General features: G+C 42.5%; 1 protein-coding gene across 1 annotated transcript in view; it reads right to left on the bottom strand.

The window, feature by feature from the left end:
- cers5 (ceramide synthase 5) overlaps nucleotides 1–27,839 on the bottom strand; it is a 122,739-nt gene that overhangs the window by 53,010 nt on the left and 41,890 nt on the right. Inside the window, exon 2 of the mRNA XM_028825858.2 lies at nucleotides 6,147–6,252. Coding sequence (XP_028681691.1) covers nucleotides 6,147–6,252 — 106 coding nt within the window. The remainder of the gene's footprint in view (nucleotides 1–6,146; nucleotides 6,253–27,839) is intronic.

Genomic DNA, 27,839 nt, shown 5'->3' with positions numbered 1-27,839 from the left:
AGCCCCTGACAAACTCCAGAATCAACTGGGGGAAAAACGCAGAGGTTCTGCCTCCACTATGCACAGCACTCACAGTACCAGTGTACAGGCCAGCCATGATATCCAGTAACCTCAAGGGGATCCCACGAACCCTCTGGATGTCCTACAGGGCAGATAGATCAACTGAGTCGAATTTACGAAAATCGACAAAGGCTGCAAAGAAACTCTCTGGATATTCGGGTTCGCGCTCCATGAGAACCCTCAGTACCAGGATGTGGTCGATGGTAGACTTCTTAGGCGTAAAACCAGACTGTTCCGGTCGCTGGTACGTGAGCAAGTGATCCTGTTGAGGACGACCCTAGCAAGGACCTTACCCGGCACCGAGAGTAGTGTTATCCCCCTATAGCTGTCCTTGATTGCAGCTCTTACACCAGTCACTTATTTTGTTGCAAACTGAATCAAATCTGAGAACGGGTCACATGACTCTAGTCTACTTCTGAAACAATCCTATGACTCTCAGTTAAGTGCGCATGCTACACAGAAAATCCCGTAAGTAAAGTCACGACATTTGCTCAGCATGGTAAGACTACATGCATCTAAACAGAATAGCAAAGTTGACTCATTTTCTTATTTTAATTATACATTTTCACTATGTTATTGTGCTCGTGTCCCCTCTGTTTAATAAATAATTTTAAATTCCTAGTGTGAGGTATATGAATTATTTGATTATATTGTGACAACACTGACAAACTGAATCATCCTCAGGAATGCGTCACCAATAGAATAAGCTGGTGCTTCAACATTCAATTGGGCAGCTTCAGGGACTACAAAAATGGCAAGCTTACAATTCTTATTTGTGATGTAACAGCGAGGGGTCCTGAGCTACCTAAAAAGGGAAATGAAATGAGTGAGAATCAACTGGAAATCAGTGCTGGTTGCTGCCACACTGGTGTCAGAAGTGGGATGAAGACCTACAGCTGGACATAGAAAAGCACGGAAGAGACCTCACATGGACTTTCTTTTCTTCAGAGGAGATGCTGCAGAGTCCAGAGGCTGAGATGAGGGATCTGGAAAGCTATCTGCAGCATCAGTACAGAGAGGAAGAGAACTTTGAAATGGCTACCTTTGCAGCTCCACCATCGTTTCTCCATCGGGCTGGGAGTGCAGACATAGGCGGCACTTCCGGCTCTTGGAAGTAGGCTAAAGTGTGGTACATTGACCCAAGGTGAGCTGTGTAAAGCAGGGCAGACAGGAAGACTGCACAAGCATAGTGTGAGGAAGATCACAGAGGCATTATGGAGCAGATGCTGATGTGATCTCAAAAGTGACATTCAGACCTGGAATGACATCTGTGGTGTTAATTCAGGAAGAGAGCCAAGAGCTATAGTGGGTATAGAAATGAATCTTTGAAATATTCCCATTATTCTGCTTTACAGCCTTAAATGAAAACACACAAACTAATATTTTTTGCAGCTTTACTTACTCAATGCAATCTATAACATCCAAATGAAAGATATCACAGCTGCAGTTCAGAAGAACTTTAAAAACATCAAAAACAAGACATACTGAGATGAATAACGGATCACCCCCCTCCTAAACTCAATCAGGTGTAAGTGCCCACCATTTCCATTGCAGACCCTGGTTACTGGCTGTGGTCAGTTGTAATGCGTGTGATTAGTGAAGCTGTTCCTGGAGCATTCATTCCCTTGCTTGGTAGTGCAACTGACAGCAAACAACTGACTATGGGTGGCAAGACACTTTCAAAAGATCTCAGAGATAGAGTTGTGGGCAGACACAAGGCAGGAGATGGAGACAAAAGATCTCAAAGGCTTTATCAATCACAAGGAGCTCAAGCTCAGTAAAGTCCATCATAAAGAAGTGGCGAGTGTTTGGTACTACTAGGACCCTCCCTGGATCAGGCCGGCCGTCCATCCAAGCTGGCTTGAAGAGCAAGGAGGAAACTGGTAAGAGAGGCTACCAAGAGGCCAATGGCCACTTTGAAGGAGTTACAGGATTTGATGGCAAAGAGTGGTCATTGTGTGCATGTGACAACAATTTCACAAGAAGCGCTACACAATTGTGGCTTGTTAGGGATGGTCACAAGGAAAACACCACTTCTCAAGAAAGGCCACATTAAGGTTCGTTTGAGCTTTGCCAGAATGCACCTTGAAGATTCTGATGCCAAGTGGAAAAATGTCTTATGGTCAGATGAGACCAAAATCAAACTATTTGGCCTCAATACCAAACGTTACACCAATACAGCTCACCATCCACAACACACCGTACCTACAGTAAAGCATGGAGGGGGCAGCATCCTGCTGTGGGGGTGTTTCTCTGCCGCAGGGCTCTCGTTAGGGTAGAAGGAAAAATGGATGGGGCAAAATACCTTCAAATTCTTGAGGAAAACCTGCTACCCTCTGCCAGAAAGTTGAAGATGGGCAGAATGTTCACCTTTCAACACGACAACAACCCGAAGCACACAGCAAAATTAACCAGACGGTGGCTGAATGACAAAAACGTGAATGTCCTCGTGTGGCCAGTCAGAGCCCAGACCTAAATCACACTGAAAATCTGTGGAAAGATCTGAAGATAGCAGACCACCAACGCTCACCATCTAATTTGAGCGAACTTGAACAGTTAAACTGTAAGGAAGAGTTGGGGGCAAATATTGAGTGGGCTCAATCTAAATGTGCAAAGCTGATAGAGAAGGAGCCCAAGAGACTCAAGGCTGTCATTAAAGCAAAAGGGGGGTCAACAAAATGACACTGACATGGGGGGGGGGGGGTGATCTTTTATTCATCTCAGTAGGTCTGGTTTTGGATTTTTTATAATTTTTCTGAACTGTAGCTGTGATATCTTTCTGGTTGCATTGAGTAAGTAAAGCTGGGAAGAAATATTTTTTCTGTGTGTTTTCATTTGAGGGCCATCTTTCACAAGTGTGATGTCACGTCTCATTGTTATGCTGATGATACGCAGTTGTACCTCAAAGTTAGTCCTGACATCACTTCATCTATTAAAAAAAAGCTGCTGAAATGCTTTGAAGATATTAAATATTAGATGGCACAAAATTTCTTACAACTGAATGAAAATAAAACAGCGTTCCTTATTTTTGATCCTACCACATCTGCAGTTGAAATCGACACTCAGTTAAACTCCTTGGTAGCAATGATTCATAATGATGTCAGAAACTGAGGTATCATCTTCGAGTCATCTCTACATTTTGAAAAACAAATATCTAAAAGTTCTAAACTAAAATCCTTTCTTTGACAGGAGGTCTTGGAAACAGTCATTCATGCCTCTATTTAATCTTGACTAGATTATTGTTAAGTCTTTATACAACGGGGGAAAATCAGTATTGAATGCATCAATGTTTTTCTCAGTAAAAATAAATCAATAAACTAAGTTATATGTAATAAAGTGGAATGACACTGGGAATAAGTATTGAACACATGGAGATGCAAAAAGGCCTGGAAAGCCTAGAAACCCCCCTAACACCTGTCAGTATTTAGAAAGCAATCCTGATAGCCCCCCGTCGGTGTAAATGAATATCAGCTGGTTTAGTCCTAACTGATGGCCTATAAAAAGGTTTCTCATTCCTGAGGTGTCACACAAGAAGCATCTCATGATGGGTAAAAGCAGAGCTCTCTCAAGACCTTCACAACCTTACTGATGACACTGGTGACAGACGGATTACTGAACTATGTTCCAGTGAGCCCCGTTAATCTGGAAGTAGACAGAACATCATTTCATCATAAACTGGCCACGACCAGGTGCTCTTCGCAAGATTTCTGACAGAGGAGTCAAAAGAATAATCAGAAGAGTCGTCCAAGAGCCCTGGACCACTGGCCAAGAGCTTCAGAAGGACCAGGAATTAGCAGGTCCAGTAAGTGATGCACTCCACCGCCATGACCTCTACGCACGCTCACTGCACAAGACTCCACCGCTGAAGAAAAAGCACGTTGAAGCTCATTGAATGTTTGCTGCCCAACATTTAGACAAGCCAATGAAATACTGAGTAGAGAATAGAGTCTGGTGAGAGGAGAGCAAAACTGACCTCTGTGGATGTCATTGCACACACACCATGTCTGAAGGAGGAGAAATGGCACTGCACCTCACCCCCAAAAACACCACACAATACTGGCAGACTTCATAGAATTGAAGGAAGGATGAATGGAGAAATGTAGCGGGACATTCCTGATAAGAATCTGCTGCCATCTACCAGGATGCTGAAGATGAAACGAGGAGGGACATTTCAGCAAGACAAAGACCACAAACACACAGCCAAGGAAACTCTCAGTTGGTTTCAGCGAATAAAGAAAATAAAGAAACTGCTAGAATGGCCGAGTCAATCACCCGACTGGAATCACATTGAAAAAATATGGAAAGAACTGAAGATCAGAGTTCATAGAAGAGACCCCTGTGACCTTCAAGATTTGAAGAGAGTTGCTGTGGATGAATTGGCCGAAATCACACCTGAGCAATGCATGCAACTCGTTTTTCCATCCAGGAGGCGTCTTGAAGCTCTCATTACCAACAAAGGGTTTTCTACTAAGTAAGCGTGTTCAATACTTATTCCCTGTGTCATTCCACTTTATTACACGTAACTTCATTTATGGACTTATTTGTTCTGATTTCTTTGGATGTGTGGATTACTTGGGTTGTTACCGACATCTGGTGAAAATTTCATTTCAATAGCCTCATTAGAAATATACTTACTGAGAAAAACGTTGACGCGTTCAACACTGATACTCCTGCCCAAATCTGCTCTGTCGCACCTTCAGTTGGTTCAAAACGCTGCAGCGAGATTATTAATTGGGTCTGGAAAAAAGGATCAGATCTCCCCCCGTCTTTGCCTCTCTCTACAGGCTACCAGTGAGATGTCACATCGATTTTAAAAATCTTACTGTTTGTTTTTAAAGCTCCAAAATACATCGGTGACCTCCTACTCCCCTATGTGGCACAGAGAGCATTGCACTCATCTGGATGACTACTCCTCGTAGATTGTAGATCTCGGCTAAAGTCGATGCGAGACCGAGCTTTCTCAGTTGTTGCTCCTAGGCTTTGGCATGACCTTCCTTTCCACTCACATCAGGTCTATCGAGGTTTTTAAAAGTCATCTTAAAACCTGCTTGTTTTCTTCCACCCTTCACTGTGTATAATGGGATTGTGGTAGATGTTATAATTGGTTGTTTAATTAATCTACTTCTGTATGATTGCTTGCATTGTGTTTATTGTAATGGTTGTTTGTACAGCACTTTGGCACCACCTCTGTTGTTTTAAATGTGCTTTATAAATAAATAATCTAAATCTAATCTAATCTGGAGGACACCAGTCACTGCTTGTCAGCAACACAATACCATTCCAGTGCTGAAGCATCAGGGACAGGGACACTAGAATGAAGCCAAGCACAGAGGATCTCCTTAACAAGAACCTGCTGCAGAGCACTCTGGACATCAGATTGGGCTGAACATTCAATGACCCTTAAAAGAAAGCAAAGACAACACAGGAGGAGCAGAGGAACAACTCCGTGATTGTCGCTGAATGGCCCAGCCACAGACCAGACTTGGACCCAGTGGAACATCTCTGGAGAGACCTGAAAATAGCTGTCCACCAATGGTCTCCGTCCAAACTCCTGACAGAGCTTGAGAGGATCTGCAGAGAAGAAGGGCAGAAAATCCCCCCAAATCCAGGGGTGGCATCAGACCCAAGAAGGCTCCAAACTACCGAATGGGTTACAATTAGGTAGTGGGTAAGGGGTCTGAATGCACCATATGTGAAAATACATTTCAAGGGGTGCACTTACTTTTTCACATGACTATTTTTGTTTTTGTTATTAACCACAAGTGGGGTGGCACTCTAGTGCACACAGTTGATGACCGTCCGGTGCCTCGGTTGCCTAATACCATTAAGGGATGTGCCGCTGCCAAATCCGACTTTGAGGCAGACCCTGTCTTTTTCACTTGTGCCACGTGACTTGAAGCATGAAAAACAGGTTTGTGTGAACAGCAGAGTTTGAAAGCAGTGGGGTAAAAGTACAGCTACAATCTCTGAAGTTCAACAGGGAGGGGGGCAATAAAACAAATAATTAGCTTGAACAGAGTCCAGCCCTTTAGGGTTCAAGTTACCACCCACAAAGTGACCCGCGACCCCCATTCCAAATGCCTCACCTTGGTGATTGATGTAAACACTTTCTCAAGAATGGGATTGGGTTGCACCCTCCTCGGCCCGGTCGCCTGTATCCGCAGTGCAAAGGCCAGTGGCTTGGCGATGAACCTGGAATACAAGAAATGGGCATTACTGAGCTGCCACTGACAAGCGACCCGCTAGCGCCTGTTGGCACTGAGCACTTCAATAACAAAGCAAGAGGCTCAAAGTTCAGAGACTCTGGTGGACTTTAACTTTCTGCATTTTCATGCGTGGTGAGGGTGTGTGTGTGTGTGTGTGTGTGTCTGCTCAGCACTCCGCTCAGATGGAAAATGCTCTGTTGTGCCAACAAGACTCAAGGTGGAGGACTGGCTTGAGCTGACGAGCACAGGGCGCAAGGCAGGAAACAAACCTCCGGCAGGGCGCCAGCCCACCACAGGACGAACACACACACCAAGCACACACTAGGGACAATTTAGAATCGCCAATGCACCTAACCTGCATGTCTTTGGACTGTGGGAGGAAACCCACGCAGACACGGGGAGAACATGCAAACTCCATGCTACCACTGCGCCACCGGGCTGCTCTCAGTTTTTAATTGCTCCTATTTAGCAATAAGATGCAAATGACAAAAGAGACCGGCATTTCTCCATTTAACTTGTTCCCATTTACACCTGTGTGAATTTATCGTAGACTATTGGGTTTAATTAAATACTTGGAAGGAAAGTGAAGAGGAAAAAGCGAAGGACTGAGAATTACTCCTCCATTTTAGCCTTCAAATCATTTGGATGATATCCTTAGAAAGGAAAAAATCTAGAATATGAGAATGACCTGACATGACAGAGTTAAAACACTAACAAGCCATGAAATTAAATTATTGGCAAGGATTGGTTTCTAATTAAGCAACCGGGTAAGAACAAAAACCTGCAGCCACTGTGGCCCTCCAGGACTGTGATTGAGGACCCCTCACTTAAACAGAACCGGTCAGACAAAGTGAAGTACGCCAAAAGAGCCCAACAAGGAAGACATCATGTCGTGATCTAAAGAAATTCAGGAAAAAATGAGAAACAAAGTAACTGACATCTATCAGTCTGAAAAAAAAGTTACAAAGCCATTTCTAAAGGTGAGAGCCATCCATCCATCCATCATCCCACCTGCTATATCCTAACACGGGGTCACGGGGGTCTGCTAGAGCCAATTACAGCCAGCACTGGGCGCAAGGCAGGCAGTAGCGTAGCGTGGGTGTCAGCCGCCCAGGGTGGAGGAAAATTCCGCCGCCCCCTTATTTAGGTATGGTTCAAATTTTTACAAGATATTATTATTATTTATTGTGAAATTTTGCCGCCCCCTAAAAGTGCCGCCCGGGGCGGGCCGCCCCTGCCGCCCCCACTACGCTACGCCACTGAAGGCAGGAAACAAACCCCAGGCAGGGCGCCAACCCACCGCAGGGCACACACACACACACACTAGGGACAATTTAGGCTCGCCAATGCACCTAACCTGCATGTCTTTGGACTGTGGGAGGAAATCCACGCAGAGACAGGGAGAACATGCAGACTCCATGCAGGGAGGACCTGGGAAGCAAACCCGGGTCTCCTTACTGCGAGGCAGCACAGCCATTATCCACAAATGGAGAAAACATGGAACAGTGGGGTGAACCTTCCCAGGAGTAGACGGCCTACAAAAATTACCCCAAGAGTGCAGCGACGACTCATCCAAGAGGTCACAAAAGAACCCAAAACAACATCTAAAAGAACTGCAGGCCTCGCTTGCCTCCGTTAAGGTCAGAGTTCATGGCTTAACTGTAAGAAAGAGACTGGGCAAAAATGGCATGCATGGCAGAGTTTCAAGGTGAAAACCACTGCTGACCAAAATGAACAGAAAGGCTCGTCTCACATTTGCCAAAAAAAAAAAAATGATCCCCAAGACTTTTGGGAAAATATTCTGTGGACTGACGAAACAAAAGTTGAACATTTTGGAAGGTGTGCGTCCCGTTACATCTGGCGTAAAAGTCACACGGCATTTCAGAAAACGAACATCATACCAACAGTCAAACATGGTGGTGGTAGGTAGTGTGATGGTCTGGGGCCGCTTTGCTGCTTCAGGACCTGGACGACTTGCTGTGATTGATGGAACCCTGAATTCTGCTCTCTACCAAAAAAATCCTGAAGGAAAATATTCGGCCATCAGTTTGTGACCTCAAGCTGAAGCGCACTTGGGTTCTGCAGCAGGACAAATGAGCCAAAAAACACACCAGCAGCAAGTCCACCTCTGAATGGCTTTTTAAAAAAACAAAAAAAAACAAAATGAAGGTTTTGGAGTGGCCTTGTCAAAGTCCGAACCTGAATCCAATTGAGATGCTGTGGCTTGACCTTAAAAAAGCGGTTCATGCTCAGAAACCCTCCCAAAACGGCTGAATTGAAACAATTCTGCAAAGAAGAGTGGGCCAAACTTGCCAGTATTGCCAGTTATTGCAAACGCTTGATTGCAGTTGTTGCTGCTAAGGGTGGCACAACCAGTGTTTAGGGTTAGGGGGCAATTACTTTTTCACATAGGGCCATGTAGTTTTGTATTCCCTTAATACATAAAATCATCACTTAAACACTGCATTTTGTGTTTACTCGGGTTATCTTTGTCTAATATTTAAATTTGTTTGATGATTTGAAACATTTAAGTGTGACAAACATGCAAAAAAAAAAAAAGAAATCAGAAAGGGGGCACATACGTCCACCACACACGCTTTAAGAAAACACAGAGTCTACCACACAGGTGGGCAGCCCACAGGAAGGAAGTGAACCTCATGGTGCCTCATCGCTTTCCCTGCTCAGACGCTGCTCTCTCTTTCTTTCTCTCCCCCTGAGGTGGGATGCCTCTCAGATGAGGTAACATGGTGACCTCAACCAAACGATTGACGCATCTGGCAGCGGGCTGATCGCTGGTGTCATGCAAAAGAGCTGCCATCGGCACCCGAGTGAGCGGGTGTGCGTGCGAGTCACTCTGAGGTCAAGCTATTAGCTCGAGGGAAAGAAAAAAAATGACTTGCAGGAGTCTGGGTGAGGCATCCAGTGACGTCAAAAACCAACAACAAAAAAAGTATCAAAACCCCCAGAGTACGGGGCAGGAAAACAAAGACAACGTGGAAACAAGACATACATGACAGGCAAACACATAAAAATGAGGAAAAGGGCAACAGTGCAATCAGAGAGGATTAGACACCCGGCGCGGAAATCAAGATCATGAGCCTGCACTAGTTGGGTGTCACATGAGGAAAGCTAAACAACAGGGGCAGCTACCAAACACTTCAACTTAGATTTAAAAAGCTCAAAACAAAAAAGAGAAAGACGACAAAGTTGGGCCTCTAAGTGTAAAGCCACACAACTGGATCAGCCGCAAAACACGATAACACTGAGGCTAAACCGGATCAGGCTGCAAACACATTAAGATTCAACAAAACCGAGCGTCGGATAAACACAACACCGCAAAGCTGGAGGAAAGCCGCACAACTGGATCAAACACGACATACAGAGATTTAACAAGATCAGGTGATGGGGCAGAAACTCGGAGAGCCGCACAACAAAAAGAGGGGAGAGGATCACTTGGTGGACACTTGATAGACTGAGATTAAATAGGATTAGGCATTACACCTAATGATACATGATAAGAGACACACAAGAAGAAACGTGGACACGATCAGTCACCAGAAACATTATGTGAAGATTTAACAAGATCAACTGTTACGCAAACACGAAACAGCAAAGTCGGCCATCTTTAAGGAAAAGCCAAACTATTGGATCGAACACAGAATATTTAGATTTAATGGGAGGAGACAATAAACAACTAGGAGTCAGAAAAGATGGGGGTCATATGAGGATAGCTGCACAAGAAGAACAGTGGACATGATCAGTCGCAAGAAACATTACATGGCAATGTGACAAAATCGACCGATAGATAAGCATGAGACAGCAAAGTCGGCCATCTTTAAGGAAAAGCCGTACAACTCGATCAGCCGCCAAAACATGACACATCAATCGATAAACAAGCTATGAGTCAGAAAAGTCAGGGGTCACATAAGGAAAAGTGGACATGATCAGTCTCCAGAAACATTATATGAAGATTTAACAAGATCGACTGTTAGATAAACACAAAACAGCAAAGTCGGCCATCTTTAAGGAAAAGCCATACAGCTAGATCAACCACCGAATATTTAGATTTAACAGGATGAGGTAATAACTAACTAGGAGTCTGAAAAGTCAGGGGTCATATGAGGAGAGCTGCACAAGAAAAACAGTGGACATGATCAGTCACTAGAACCATTACGTGAAGATTTAAAAAGATCAACCAATAGATAAACATGAGGCAGAAAAGTCAGCCATCTTTAAGGAAAAGCCGTACAACTGGATCAGCCGTCAAACATGACGCATTGAGACTGAACGGGATCAAGTGATAAACAGCTATGAGTCAGAAAAGTCAGGGGTCATATGAGGAATAGTGGACGTGATCAGTCTCCAGAAACATTAAGTGAACATTTAACAAGATCAACCAATAGATAAACATGAGATAGCAAAGTCGGCCATTTTTTTAGCAAAGTCGGCCATTTTTTAAGAAAAGCTGTACAACTGAATTAACCACTGAAAACTGAGGTTTAACAGGATCAGGAAGAAAATACATTAAGTTTCAACAAAATCGAGTGTCAGGTAAACACGGCACAACAAATCTGGATAAATCACTAAGTAAAGCCATACAACTGGATCAAACACGACATACAGAGATTTAACAAGATCAGGTGATGGGGCAGAAAGTTGGAAAACCGCACAACAAAAAGAGGGGAGAGGATCACTTGGCGGACACTTCACAGATTGAGATTAAATAGGATAAAGCGTTACACCTAATGATACATGATAAGTGACACACAAGAAGAAACGTGGACACGATCAGTCACCAGAAACATTATGTGAAGATTTAACAAGATCAACTGTTACGCAAACACGAAACAGCAAAGTCGGCCATCTTTAAGGAAAAGCCGTACAACTCGATCAGCCGCCAAAACATGACACATCAATCGATAAACAGCTATGAGTCAGAAAAGTCAGGGGTCACATGAGGAAAAGTGGACATGATCAGTCTCCAGAAACATCATATGAAGATTTAACAAGATCGACTGTTAGATAAACACAAAACAGCAAAGTCGGCCATCTTTAAGGAAAAGCCATACAGCTAGATCAACCACTGAATATGTACATTTAACAGGATGACGTAATAACTAACTAGGAGTCTGAAAAGTCAGGGGTCATATGAGGAGAGCTGCACAAGAAGAACAGTGGACATGATTGGTCTCTAGAAACATTATGGTTAAGATTTAACAAGATCGACTGATAGATAGGGCGGCACGGTGGCACAGTGGTAGCCCTGCTGCCTCGCAGTTAGGAGACCTGGGTTTGCTTCCTGGGTCCTCCCTGCGTGGAGTTTGCATGTTCTCCCGGTGTCTGTGTGGGTTTCCTCCCACAGTCCAAAGACATGCAGGTTAGGTGGATTGGTGATTCTAAATTGGTCCTAGGGTGTGTGCTTGGTGTGTGTGTGTCCTGCAGTGGGTTGGCGCCCTGCCCGGGATTGGTTCCTGCCTTGCGCCCTGTGTTGGCTGGGATTGGCTCCAGCAAATCCCCGTCACCCTGTGTTCGGATTCAGAGGGTTGGAAAATGGATGGATGGATGGACTGATAGATAAGCACGAGACAGCAAAGTCGGCCATCTTTAAGGAAAAGCCATACAACTGGATCAGCCTCCAAACATGACACATCAAGCTATAAACAAGCTATGAGTCAGAAAAGCCAGGGGTCGCATGAGGAATAGTGGACGTGATCAGTCTCCAGAAACATTACATGAAGATTTAACAAGATCGACTATTAGATAAACATGAAACAGCAAAGTCGGCCATCTTTAAGGAAAAGCCAAACTATTGGATTGACCACAGAATATTTAGATTTAACGGGTGGAGGAGACAATAAACAACCAGGAGTCAGAAAAGATGGGGGTCATATGAGGACAGCTGCACAAGAAGAACAGTGGACATGATCAGTCGCAAGAAACATTACATGGCAATGTGACAAGATCGACCGATAGATAAGCAGGAGACAGCAAAGTCGGCCATCTTTAAGGAAAAGCCATACAACTGGATCAGCCGCCAAACATGACACATCAAGCGATAAACAGCTATGAGTCAGAAAAGTCAGGGGTCACATGAGGAATATTGGACATGATCAGTCTCCAGAAACATAATATCAAGATCAACTAATAGATAAACATGAGACAGCAAAGTCGGCCATCTTTAAGGAAAAGCCGTAGAACTGGATCAGCCTCCGAAAATTGAGATTTAACAGGATCAGGCAAAAAATACATTAAGTTTCTACAAGACCGAGTGTCAGGTAAAAACGGCACAAAAAAAATTGGATAATCACAAAGAAAAGCCATACAACTGGATCAAACATGACATACAGAGATTTAACAAGATCAGGTGATAAGGCAGAAAGTCTCACAGCAGGAATAGTGGAGAGGTTCACTTGGCGAACACTTGACAGATTGAGATTAAATAGGATTAGGCATTACACAACTATGAGACAGCAAAGTCGGTGGGGGTCACATGATAAGAGACACACAACAAGAATAGTGGACACGATCAGTCGCCAGAAACATTTTGTGAAGATTTAACAAGATCAACTGTTAGATAAACTTAAAACAGCAAAGTCGGCCATCTTTAAGGAAAAGTCATACAGCTGGATCAACCACCAAATATTTAGATTTAACAGGAGGATGCAAAAAACAACAAGGAGTCAGAAAAGTTAGGGGTCATATGAGGAGAGCTGCACAAGAAGAACAGTGGACATGATCAGTCACTAGAACCATTTCGTGAAGATTTAAAAAGATCAACCAATAGATAAACATGAGGCAGAAAAGTCAGCCATCTTTAAGGAAAAGCCATACAACTGGATCAGCCGTCAAACATGACGCATTGAGACTGAACGGGATCAAGTGATAAACAGCTATGAGTCAGAAAAGTCAGGGGTCACATGAGGAAAAGTGGACATAATCAGTCTCCAGAAACATTATGTGAAGATTTAACATGATCAACCGTTAGATAAACATGAGACAGCAAAGTCAGCCATCTTTAAGGAAAAGCCGTACAGCTAGATCAACCACCGAATATTTAGATTTAACAGAAGGATGCAATAAACAACAAGGAGTCTGAAAAGTTGGGGGTCATATGAGGAGAGCTGCACAAGAAGAACAGTGGACATGATTGGTCGCTAGAAACATTACGGTTAAGATTTAACAAGATCAACCAATAGATAAACATGAGGCAGAAAAGTCAACCATTTTTAAGGAAAAGCCATACAACTGGATCAGCCGTCAAACATAACACATCAATCGATAAACAGCTATAAGTCAGAAAAGTCAGGGGTCACATGAGGAATAGTGGATGTGACCAGTCTCCAGAAACATTATGTGACCATTTAACAAGATCAACCAATAGATAAACATGAGACAGCAAAGTCGGCCATCTTTAAGGAAAAGCTGTACAACTGAATTGACCACTGAAAACTGAGATTTAACAGGATCAGGAAGAAAATACATTAAGTTTCAACAAGACCGAGTGTCAGGTAAACACGGCACAACAAATCTGGGTAAATCACAAAGAAAAGCCATACAACTGGATCAAACACGACATACAAAGATTTAACAAGATCAGGCAACACAGAAAGAAAAGCCACACAACAGGAATAGTGAAGAGGATCATCTGCCAAACACACAACACATTGACATTTAACAACAATGAGACAGCAAAGGTGAGGGTCACATGAGGAAAGCCACATAACTGGATCAGCCACCAACCACAATAACCAAGACTCAACACATCAGGTGACAAGCAAGTACCCAACAGCAAAGCCAAATTTACACAAGAACAGCCAAACAGCAGGATCGTCATCATCGAGATTTCATGAGATCAGGATAACAAAATTGGGCATGGCATAAGACTCACAACAGGAACAGTGGAGGGGATCACCTCCCAATCATGTGACAAATTGAGATCAAACAGGATCAGGAGTTAAACAACCACGAGACAGCAACGTCGGAAATTTCATGAGGAACACCACACAACTGGATCAGCCATCCAATGTTTTCATTAAGATGAGTAATCATCAGGAAATTAAAAAAAGAGAAGAGATGGCAAACTCGGGCAATCAGAGGAAAGCCATACAACTGGATCAGTTGTCAATAAATAGATAAATAGCACAGGCAAATGTTAGACAAGAAAAGCCAGACAGCATGATCAGAGACACCCAGATCAGATGGTATAAAAGGATGAGATATTAAAGTTAGACATCACATACAGTAAGTATCACAACAAGAAGAATGGACAGGATCACCTGCCAGCGAAGTCGGGAATCACACGAGGAATAGTGGACAGTTACCTGAAACATTTCATGACGATAAACACGACACCAAAGTTAGACTTCTTATAGGGAAACTGGATCAGCCGTCAAACACGATACACTGAGATTAAATTGGACCAGACAGAAAACAAGTATGAGATGGTAAAATCAAACTTCTCATAAAGGAAGCCACACAACAGGATCAGCCACATCCTAGATTCAATACAATTAGAGGGCAATAAGAGATCAATCAGTATATTGGGCATCACAGCAGGCACACAATTGGCATAGTGGGAAGGATCAGCCACCAAAAACATACTTTGAAATTCAGTGGGATCAGGTGTCAGACAAGTAATAGATGGTAAAGTTGGAAAAGGCCACAAACCTAAATCAGCTACAGCGAGAGTTAATAAGATGAGGTGGTAAACAAGATGGCATAATTGGACAAAACAGTAGTAGCGGAGAGGATCACCTGGCAAACATGTGATAAACAAAGATTAACTGGGACCAGGCTTCAAACAACTATGAGATAGAAAAGTTGGGTGACACACAAGATAAGTCACATAAAAGGAATAACAAGCAGGATCAGCCACCAAACACATACATTGAGAATGAACAAGATCCACCAGTAAATAACAGGGGGCAAAAACCAAAACAGAATTGTAGGCAGGATCAGCCGCCAATCACATGTATTGAGATTCAACAAGGTCAAGCAGAGTACGAGATAGCAAAATCAGATCTTACCCAAGGATCAGCTGATCAAGCGGGGTCAGACATATTAAGAGTTAACACAATTAGGTGGTAAAGTATAAGAGAGCCAAATCCACATCTGAATAGTGGACAGGATCAGCCTCGAAAAACTTCATTTAGTGGTGCCAAATGTCAAGGTAAATAATTGGCAGGTGATCTGTTATCAGACACATTATAAATTGAGATTTAAACAGGTGAAGTGAAGACACTGCTACGAGCCAACAAAGTCGGGTATCACATGAGGAAAGTCCCACAAGAGGAACAGTGGACTTAATCTTTCACAAGAAACATTATATGATGATTTAACCAGATCAAATGTCAGATAAACGTGAAGATAGCAAGGTCAGGCATCTAAAAGGAAAAGCCCCAAAACTGGATCAACTGCTAAACACGAACCACTGAGATTAAACAGGATCAGGTCGAAAACAAGAATGAGAAGGTAAAAATGAAACCTCACCTAAAAGGCCGCACATAAAAGGAATAGTGGATAGGATCAGCCGCCAAACACACTGAAATTTAATATGAGCGGAAAGTGCACAAGGACCAGATTGGGAAAAATAAAAAGATCTGATGTCACAAAATGATCATCTAAGCAAGCTGGATCAGCTACACAATGAGTTAGCATTGACCAGGTGGCAAATGACTATGAGGAAGCTGAGCGCCCGCCACACATCATGAATAGTGGAGAGAGGACAACCTGTCACACACTTCATGAACTGAGATTGAATGGGATCAGGCATCAAACAACCACTAGGAAAGCACCAAGCGCAATGCACCAAGGCTACAATGATCAGGTGACAAGTACCAGTTAGCAAAGTCAAACTTTATACAAGAAAAGCCAGTCAAGCAGGATCGTCGACATTTGAGATTTCAAAAGATCAGGTGCTACTGAATGACAAGATAGCAGAGTTGGACATCACATGAGGTGAGACAACAAAGGAGAGCCCCATACAGGAATGGTGGACAAGATCAGTCACCAAACATACACGTCAAGATTGAATGCGATCCTGCTTGGGACAAGGTGTAGACAGCAAAATCGACAACTGAATAGTGCTCAGTATCAGCCGCCTAATGCATACATCAAAATTCAACAAGATCAAGTGGTAAACAAGTACAAGATAGAAAAAAATCGACAACAGAATAGTGGGCAGGATGAGTCGCCTAAACACATACAGTGGGTACGGAAAGTATTCAGACCCCCTTCAGTTTTTCACTCTTTGTCATATTGCAGCCATTTGCTAAAATCATTTAAATTAATTTTTTCCCTCATTAATGTACACACAGCACCCCATATTGACAGACAAAAAAAAAGAATTTTTGAAATTGTTGCAGATTTATTAAAAAAGAAAAACTGAAATATCACATGGTCCTAAGTATTCAGACCCTTTGCTCAGTATTTAGTAGAAGCTCCCTTTTAAGCTAATACAGCCATGAGTCTTCTTGGGAAAGATGCAACAAGTTTTCACACCTGGATTTGGGGATCCTCTGCCATTCCTCCTTGCAGATCCTCTCCAGTTCTGTCAGGTTGGATGGTAAACGTTGGTGGACAGCCATTTTTAGGTCTCTCCAGAGATGCTCAATTGGGTTTAAGTCAGGGCTCTGGCTGGGCCATTCAAGAACAGTCACAGAGTTGTTGTGAAGCCACTCCTTCGTTATTTTAGCTGTGTGCTTAGGGTCATTGTATTGTTGGAAGGTAAACCTTCGGCCCAGTCTGAGGTCCTTAGCACTCTGGAGAAGGTTTTTGTCCAGGATATCCCTGTACTTGGCCGCATTCATCTTTCCCTCGATTGCAACCAGTCGTCCTGTCCCTGCAGCTGAAAAACACCCCCACAGCATGATGCTGCCACCGCCATGCTTCACTGTGGGGACTGTATTGGACAAGTGATGAGCAGTGCCTGGTTGTCTCCACACATACCGCTTAGAATTAAGGCCAAAAAGTTCTATCTTGGTCTCATCAGACCAGAGAATCTTATTTCTCACCATCTCAGTGTCCTTCAGGTGTCTTTTAGCAAACTCCATGCGGGCTGTCATGTGTCTTGCACTAAGGTATGTGTGGAGACAACCAGGCACTTCTCATCACTTGTCCAATACAGTCCCCACAGTGAAGCATGGCGGTGGCAGCATCATGCTGTGGGGGTGTTTTTCAGCTGCAGGGACAGGACGACTGGTTGCAATTGAGGGAAAGATGAATGCGGCCAAGTACAGGGATATCCTGGACAAAAACCTTCTCCAGAGTGCTAAGGACCTCAGACTGGGCCGAAGGTTTACCTTTCAACAAGATAATGACCCTAAGCACACAGCTAAAATAACGAAGGAGTGGCTTCACAACAACTCTGTGACTGTTCTTGAATGGCCCAGCCAGGGCCCAGACTTAAACCCAATTGAGCATCTCTGGAGAGACCTAAAAATGGCTGTCCACCAACGTTTACCATCCAACCTGACAGAACTGGAGAGGATCTGCAAGGAGGAATGGCAGAGGATCCCCAAATCCAGGTGTGAAAAACTTGTTGCATCTTTCCCAAGAAGACTCATGGCTGTATTAGCTCAAAAGGGTGCTTCTACTAAATACTGAGCAAAGGGTCTGAATACTTAGGACCATGTGATATTTCAGTTTTTCTTTTTTAATAAATCTGCAACAATTTCAAAAATTCTTTTTTTTTGTCTGTCAATATGGGGTGCTGTGTGTACATTAATGAGGGAAAAAATTAATTTAAATGATTTTAGCAAATGGCTGCAATATGACAAAGAGTGAAAAATTGAAGGGGGTCTGAAAACTTTCCGTACCCACTGTATATACTGCTTAATCTTGTTGAATTTTGATGTACTGTATGTGTTTAGGCGGCTGATCCTGCCCAGTATTCTGTTGTGATTTTGCTATTTTGTACTTGCTTACTGCTCAATCTTGTTGAATTTTGATGTAAGCAAGTGCAAGATAGAAAAATCACAAGAGAATACTGGGCAGTAAAATCGCCTAAACACATACTTGCTTACATCAAAATTCAACAAGATTAAGCAGCAAGCAAGTACAAAATAGCAAAATCACAACAGAATAGTGGACAGGATCAGCCATCTAACCCATGCATTGAGATACAACAAAGCCAAGACAAGACAGCATGATTGTACATGATCAAGCAGGATCGGCTGCATCGAGATTAAATGGGATCAGGTGGAAAACTAGTACAAGATGGCAAAGTTGGGTACCACACTGGAAAAGATACAAAAAAGGAATAGTGAAGAGGATGAGCCATCAAAAACACATCAACATTCAACTGGCAAATCACGTATGAGTTGGCAAACTCGAGTGCTGCACACCTGGCTATTCCCATCACATTCATGACACATCGAGATTCAACAAGATCAGGTGATAACCAAGGACCAGACAGCAAACTCGGACGTCATGGGGTTAGGTGAAAAACAAGTATGAGATGGCAAAGACATTCATCTTGTAAGGAAAGCCACAGGACCAGCCACCAAGAACATGAGTGGACATTCAGTCAAGTCAGAACAGGAAACAACACAAAACATGGAGATTCAACAAGATGAGGTGACAAATGAGTACAAAATAGTAAAGTTAGGAGAGCCACACATCAGACAAGGACACCTGAAGAACAGGGCAGAAAGCTGCAGACCAATGACATCCTTCTGGATCAGACAGACAAATAAAATGAACTTCATCCCAGCCACACAAGTTCAAATGGACAGCATAAGCAACAGAGATAAGATGAAGCCGAGAGACAACAGACTCAGAGTAAGGGCTGGACGGTTTTGGAAATACATCTAATGACAACATTTTTGTAATTATTTTCCAATTCTAACTTTACTTATCCTTCCATGAAAAGAAACCAATGAAAGGATGCAGTTGCTACATCCGTTTATTTAAAGAGCAACCACTACTGTGGTTAGATCCTCACAGGTGGCACAGTGGTAGTGCTGCTGCTTTGCAGTAAGGAGACTGTGGAAAATTGTGGGTTCGCTTCCCGGTTCCTCCCTGTGTGGATAGCGCTTTGAGTACTGAGAAAAGCGCTATATAAATGTAATGAATTATTATTATTATTACTGTAGCACCAGTACAGACGGTGGCAGAGCAAGGATATTGAACTGGGTATAATCACCAGACCCCCATATTAGTGCGCATCCACAACACAACACACTCAAATTCCAAGGACTTACCAATTTATCGATAAGAGCCGTTATGACATCGGGGCTGATCGTCTGTTTTTTACAACACTGGAGTAGTGGTATTGAGTGTTACGCCTGCACGAGAGTCCTACGTTTAAAAACGCTGGTAACTGTGATGGCTGTTAATGTGTCGTTTGTCACTTGTTGCTAAATAGAAACATCCGTCCGATTACTTCATAAAGTAACGAGTAACTTGGCACAATACTTATTTTATTGAAGTAAAAATATATGCATTACTTACTATGGAAGCTTCCAAAAGAAAAAAAAAAGGTAGAAGTATCGACTTTTTTTATTTGCAAAGAAATTGCTTGCTGCTATCGGTTTAACATCGTGCGCGCAATCAACTGAAACAGATATTACAGGTGTATGTATATTTTTAATCTTGCAGGTGGGGTACACTACATTGGCCGAACTGAGGGTCACAGGGAGCCCGTGATCGTCACAACTGCGCTGACTGTGAAGCATGAAGCGAATGTGGTGGACGGCATGTCGGTGCTTTACAGGGCTCAGCCGCACAGCCAATCAGAACACAGCGTGCCGCGTGCAGCCCAACAACAAAAGCCTATAAATAAAGCATCAGTTTAGTTTTCTTTCACCCATTTGCTATCGATATGATGTGTGAAACAGTGTGAGCTGGTGGTGCAGGGGCTGGTGGCTCGGGTTACTGATAGGAATACGGGGATGGATGTTATTTACTTTATAGCACATGAAGGACTAAACATATGGCTGTGCTTCTGGCCAGTTTCATGAAGGTTCATATATGGGCTTAAAAAACCAAACGAATTTGCGTCTCTCACAGAGGCGACTCCAATTGGTTTCACTTTCCACTCAGAGCCTCACAGCTCAAGACATGGCGGCGGGCTGGCAGTAATTATCAGAGAAGACTTAAACGTTAAAAGAATCCCAATTGACTGCCCATTGTCTTTTGAGTGCCTGGCTCTTAAACTAACAACGGAATCAGGTCCTGTCTCACTCATTGTTCTTTATCGTCCCCCAAAATACAATGCATCCTTCTTATCCGATCTGATTGAACTTTTGACCCACCTAAGCTCTTACTCGCAGAGAATTATCCTTCTTGGTGATTTCAACATCCATATTGACACCCCCACATCTAAACTGAGAAATGAATTCCTGTCCTTACTGGACTGTTTTGACTTGACACAACATGTTGATTTTCCAACCCATTCTGGCGGTCATATATTGGACCTGATCTGCACTTCTGGACTATCTGTTGCCAACATTTACAGCACTGATTTGGGACTCTCTGACCATAAAGCAGTATTTTTCACTGTCTCATTACCTCTCCCACCTCTTACCTGTAAACGACAAATTTCTTACAGAAACCTTAAAAATGTCTGTCCCTCTATCCTTTCTGGATCCATTTCTGATCTTTTACTGTCTGCACCTATTCCATCAACACTAGATAGTTTTGTTCACCACTATAACACAGCCCTTCACTCAGCATTAGATAAAACAGCTCCTTTAAAACATAAGGAGGTTTCCTTTAAACGTTCAGCTCCTTGGTATAACTCAGAATTGCGATCTATGAAAGCAGCTGGCCGACGCCTTGAGAGAATGTCACGTAAGACTGGCCTCACCGTGCACATCCAGGCTTTCTCTGACCACCAAAGAGCTTACAGAGAAGCACTAACTTCTGCCAAGAACACCCATTATGGCAGAATAATAGAAAGTAGCCATGATAACCCAAGGGTTTTGTTCTCCGCATCTGGTCCAACTACCTCTTCTACTGAAGTCTGTGAGGAATTCCTCCACTTTTTCCGTAACAAAATTAAAGATCTAAATAATTCAACCAACATAAATACATCATCTGTTTATATCTCTCCCTGTTTTCCCACTCCATCCAGCTCCTTCTCTAAGTTCTCACCAGTCACATCTGCGTTTGTTAATGACCTGCTTTATAAGATGAGGCCGACTACTTGTGTACTGGACCCCATCCCCACCACACTACTTAAATCCTGCCTTCATGCCATAATCCCGACTGTTACAACAATAATAAACTCATCCCTTGACACTGGCTCTGTGCCGCTCACTTTTAAAATTGCTTCTGTAACCCCAACGTTAAAAAAGTCTGGCCTTGATGCTGACAATCTTAACAATTTCCGGCCTATTTCCCACTTACCTTTCCTGTCAAAAGTTCTTGAGCGTGTTGTAGCTTCCCAACTCACCAATTACCTAACCTCTAATAATTTGATGGAACCCTTTCAGTCTGGTTTCAGGGCGCGGCACAGCTGTGAAACTGCTCTGCTACGGGTAACCAATGATTTGCTTATGGCAGCAGACTCTGGACAAACCAGCATATTAATTCTGTTAGACCTCAGTGCAGCATTTGACACTGTCAGACATGACATCCTACTGTTCAGAATGGAGAACATGCTGGGTATCTCTGGCACTGCCCTCCAGTGGTTGAAGTCATATCTGACTGATAGGCAAGAGTTTGTTAGTCTTGGCAACAGTAGATCCAGCTCAGCGCCAGTCACACAAGGAGTCCCTCAGGGCTCTGTCCTCGGTCCTCTGCTTTTCTGTATTTATATGCTTCCCCTTGGCCATATTATCCGTAGTTATGGATTGGGTTATCATTTTTATGCAGATGATACTCAGCTCTACTTCAATGTTAAAAGTGGAACTTCATCAGAGCTTTCTCAGCTCACAACCTGCCTTAGTGAAATTAAAACCTGGATGGAGCAGAACTCTTTAAAATTAAATTGCAATAAAACTGAACTCCTGCAAATTGGGACTAAAATGCAACTTAATAAAATGAACTCCTTCCCAGTCCATCTTGGCAGTGATCTCATCAGACCTGCCTCTACTGTAAAAAATCTTGGTGTCATTTTTGACTCCTCCCTCACTTATTCCACCCACATAAATCACATTAAGACACTTTCTTACTTTCACCTCCGTAACATATCCCGTGTTCGCTCCTTCCTCTCCTTCTCTAATGCTGAGAAACTTGTCCATGCTTTTATCACATCCCGCATCGATTATTGTAATTCCCTACTGGCAGGTGCCCCTTCTAATCTTATATCACAGCTCCAGCTTATTCAAAACTCAGCTGCAAGAGTCCTTACTCGAGCCAGCAGCAGCGAGCACATCACACCCATCCTGCTCCGCCTTCACTGGCTCCCTGTGTCCTACAGAATCGAATATAAAATCCTACTAATAACCTACAAAGCTTTAAATAACCTCGCACCAAACTACATCAGTGACCTTCTCCATCACTATGTGCCTGCCCGCCCACTAAGGTCCTATGATTCTGGTAATCTTGTTGTGCCCGTCATTAATCTACACTCCATGGGTGACAGGGCCTTCAGCTGTATAGCGCCCAGATTCTGGAATGACCTACCGAAATTAATCAGGTCAGCTGACTCCATGAATTCTTTTAAAAAACAACTCAAAACTCATCTGTTCAGGAAGGCTTTTAGCTCTACTTGACTTTATTACCTTTCTCTCAGTTTACTTCTCTGTCAAGATGCTCATGTAACCTGTGTGTATGTGCGAGACCATCAGTTATGTTGTCTGTTTTTTTTTTCAGAATTTACTGTCTTAATCTTCTTTGTTTATTTATCTGGTTTGTACAATGCTATATACTGTATATTCTGCTGTTCTTTATTTATTCTGTAAGTGCCTTGAGCATGGGAAAGGCGCTATATAAATAAAATGTATTATTATTATTATTATTATTAGTAACAAATGCCGGCCAGTGAAATGTGTCACTTTTTATACAAAAGAAGTAGTAACATAAAAGTAACAAATGTAACACTTTACATTTTATAAAACATTAACTGTATAACACATTTGGTTACTTTTTTCACAGCTAATCAGTAATGCAACTATGTTACTTTTCAAAGTACCACTCCACACACTGCTTAGCTACACATTCATCACTGTCGTTTCTCTAGTTTCCTCCTTCATCCGTCACCTTGTCTTCTGTGTCATTTGCGCAGTCGCTTTTCTTTTGAATCAGATGACCCACCTCGTCACTTTGCTCTTCCTTTTTTGTACTTTGTCATTGTAGTTTTGACCAGGCTGGCCTGAAGCAAGCAAATGTGTGAGCGGAATCAAAGTTGAAGCACAGAGAGCTCTGTGTCACGGCTTTGTCTGCTTGATGCGTACTTAGATATTATTAGAAGGACAGCGTGTGTAAGTGACCTGGTGTGGCTATGGCATCAGCATGTGCTTTTTTAAACTTCAAAGCTGCTCTTTAATCTATATATTATGTATATATAGTGATATGTGGGTCACTGACTTACACAAGAGAGAAGGTGGCGAGTCCAGGTTTCCAAAAAAAAAAAAAAATCAGCTTTATTGTTGGGAAGACAGGAGCGTTCTCAAAGCATTTATTTAAGCAGGAGCTGTCACTCAACTCAGGCTGCGTACAAGCAGCGACGATGACCTCATCCTGCATTCCCTCTGTCCACAGATAAAAAAAAAAACAAAAAAACAGCTAGCCTTCCTGGACAAGCCAGGAGACAGAAAGTGAGCGCAAGGGCCGGTCAGTGGCCAGTTTGAAATGTTCCCCGCATCAGCCAGCGGGCGATTGACGCGTTACGCGGGGAGCTTGCGAACTTGCAGTTACACCACCGGCGGCGGACAACCAATCCCTGCCTGCGTTAACAAGAGTCGGCGTCTTAACCCACTTCTATTAGTAGACGAGAACTGTACAGAATCTTTATCAAAACAAATCAGTTTCTTTCTAGAGACAAATACATCCTCAGAGGTCTCTGCAGGAACACTCTGGAAAACTCTAAAGGCCTACTTAAGAGGACAGATTATTTCATATGTTTCCCACAGAAATAAATTAGAAACCAAGAAGGCATCAGAGCAAACTAGCGAAATTACTACAACAAGAACATCCCAGGTGTCCAAGTGAGGCTCTTCAGATAGATAGATAGATGTGACAGGCACTAACTAGATAGATAGATAGATAGATAGATAGATAGATAGATAGATAGATAGATAGATAGATAGATAGATAGATAGATAGATAGATAGATAGATAGATAGATAGATAGATAGATAGATAGATAGATAGATAGATAGATAGATAGATAGATAGATAGATAGATAGATAGATAGATAGATAGATAGATAGATAGATAGATAGATAGATAGATACTTTATTAATCCCAAGGGGAAATTCACATACTCCAGCAGCAGCATACTGATAAAGACAATATTAAACAGTGATGACAATGCAGGTATACAGACAGAGAAGATCTTTGTATAATGTTAATGTTTACCCCCCCCCCCCCCCCGGGTGGAATTGAACAGTCGCATAGTGTGGGGGAGGAACAATCTCCTCAGTCTGTCAGTGGAGCAGGACAGTGACATTAACCATAAAAATATAATGCACACATTTAGAGACTACTAAAAATCCTTCTATTCTACGGAGTTTAAAGAAGACGACACACAATCTAATGCATTTCTGGATGCATTACAGATACCACAAATAGATACTCTTAGTGCAGTCACTTCAGAGTGGAAAAGCAGCAGGCCCTGATGGCTACCCTGTCAAATTTTATAAGAAATTCTCCACTCAGCTAACTCCCCTCTTATTAGCAACATTAACAGAAGCTAGAGACAATCAAATTCTACCTCAAACTTTTTGCCAGGCATTAATCACCATCTTTCCTAAACAAAATAAGGACTTATTACAATGTGCATCATACAGACCAATTTCACTTCTGAATAATGATGTTAAGATACTCTCCAAAGTCCTAGCTAGAAGGATGGAGAAAGTGCTGCCTTCGGTAATATCACAAGATCAAACTGGATTTATTAATGGCCGACACTTATCTTCCAATCTTTGACGCCTGTTTAATGTAATATATTCACCAGCAAAGTCAAACACCCCAGAGATGATATTATCGTTGGATGCAGAAAAAGCATTTGATATGATTGAATGGAACTACCTTTTCACTACATTAGAGAAATTTGGGTTTGGCCTGAACATTTGTGCATGGATCAAACTACTGTATACCAATCCAGAAGCTTCAGTTTGTATTTACAACATTAATTCAGACTACTTTAAACTACAGCGTGGTACCAGACAAGGATGCCCCTTGTCACCACTGCTATTTGCAATCGCCATTGAACCACTGGCAGTTCACTGTCGAAATGCTATTGAGATAAAGGGGATTATCAGAGAAGGAATTGAACAGAACATTTCTGTATATGCAGATGATAATGTACTGTATATATCAGACCCACAAAATACTGTGCCTGCAGTATTAACAGCACTTACAGAATTTCAAAAGATCTCTGGTCTCAGAATTAATTTAAATAAAAGTGTGATCTTTCCAGTAAATTCTCAAGCATACAATATTAGATTGGACACCTTCCCTTTTTTATTGCAGATCAGTTTAAATACCTGGGGGTAAACATCACAAGTAAACATAAAGATTTTTATCAAGAAAATTTCGCCATCTGTATGGAAAAAAATTAAGCAAGACTTGCATAGATGGTCAACCCTTCATCTCACTCTAGCTGGAAGAATTAAAGTTGTTAAGATGAATATCCTTCCTAAGATTCTCTTTTTATTTCAAAACATTCCAATATACATCAATAAATCATTTTTTAAGCAATTAGATTCAACCACAACCTCATTTATTTGGAACTTAAAACATCCACATATCCAAAGGGTGACCCCTACAGAGACCTAATGCAGAAGGTGGCATGGCTCTACCTAACTTTCAGTTTTATTACTGGGCAGCAAACATACAAGCTATAAAAACCTGGACACAAATAGATGAACATACACAGGCTTGGTCCACAATAGAAAATAAATGCTGCAGTACTTCTTTATATTCCCTGCTTTGTGCCCCAATAAATGCAAGTTATCGCCAACATACTAATAACCCAATTGTGCTTCACTCACTCAGAATATAGAAAGCATTTTAAGATGGAGAATCTTTTATCTGTGGCACCCCTGCATGAGAACCACCTTTTTCAACCCTCAGAAACATATGCAGTTTTTAATATCTGGAAAACATTACTTTATATATATATATATATATATATATATATATATATATATATATTGTGGTGTGTGGCCGGCTAAATATTCCTGCCATCACCCCCAGGCCGCCAGGTGGAGCTCTCCCAATAGCGTGGACATTCCCCGAATTCCAGCAGGGCCTCATGGACTTTGTAGTTTATATGCACAGCCCTGCTGGATACCATAGGGACCACCAGGAGTCACTGTGGGGAGGCTGCCGGACTCTTACTTGCCCTATAACCCGGAGGTGCATCATGATCACATGACAAGAGGAAACGACGTGCTTCCGGGTTGGAGAAAGGAGCTTTTTATCCGACCCGGAAGTGTTCATGATCACATGGACAGAAGGGAGAAACACTTCCGGGTCAGGGACTATATAAAGGACTCTGGGAAACCAGTACACTGAGCTGAGCTGAGAGGAAGGGTGACGAAGTGTCTGGGAGTGTGGAGGACTGATTATTGATTATTGTATTGTTTAGTGATTAGTTTATGAGTATTGTGGAGTGGAGGGTGCTTTGTGCACTGTATTGTTCAAATAAAAGTAATATTTAATAATAATAATAATTCATTACATTTATATAGCGCTTTTCTCAGTACTCAAAGCGCTATCCACACAGGGAGGAACCGGGAAGCGAACCCATTTGGACTTTTACCTGGTGTCTGGAGTCGAGTCAGAGGGTTCAAGAGGACGATAAGGGCCTCAATCTGCGACAATATATATAGTGCATCCGAAAAGTATTCACAGCGCATCACTTTTTCCACATTTTGTTATGTTACAGCCTTATTCCAAAGTGGATTAAATTCTTTTTTTTTCCTCAGAATTCTACTCACAACACCCCATAATGACAACGTGAAAAAAAGTTTACTTGAGATTTTTGCAAATTTATTAAAAATAAAAAAACTGAGAAATCCCATGTACATAAGTATTCACAGCCTTTGCTCAATACTTTGTCGATGCACCTTTGGCAGCAATTCCAGCCTCAAGTCTTTTTGAATATGATGCCACAAGCTTGGCACACCTATCCTTGGCCAGTTTCGCCCATTCCTCTTTGCAGCACCTCTCAAGCTCCATCAGGTTGGATGGGAAGCGTCGGTGCACAGCCATTTTAAGATCTCTCCAGAGATGTTCAATCGGATTCAAGTCTGGGCTCTGGCTGGGCCACTCAAGGACATTCACAGAGTTGTCTTGAAGCCACTCCTTTGATATCTTGGCTGTGTGCTTTAGGGTCCCCAAAACATTTTACCAGTGCTCTTAGAAAAGAGAAAATCACCAATTTTGGAAATGCATGCCATTGCACAATGAGAGCAGCAACAAGCCATGGAATTAAAGAACGAGCTTAGTTAACA

Source organism: Erpetoichthys calabaricus, chromosome 3 (assembly GCF_900747795.2).
Source record: "Erpetoichthys calabaricus chromosome 3, fErpCal1.3, whole genome shotgun sequence".
Lineage (NCBI taxonomy): Eukaryota > Metazoa > Chordata > Cladistia > Polypteriformes > Polypteridae > Erpetoichthys > Erpetoichthys calabaricus.
The sequence above is the reverse complement of the archived record's forward strand: the minus strand, read 5'-3'. Positions and strand labels throughout refer to the sequence as shown.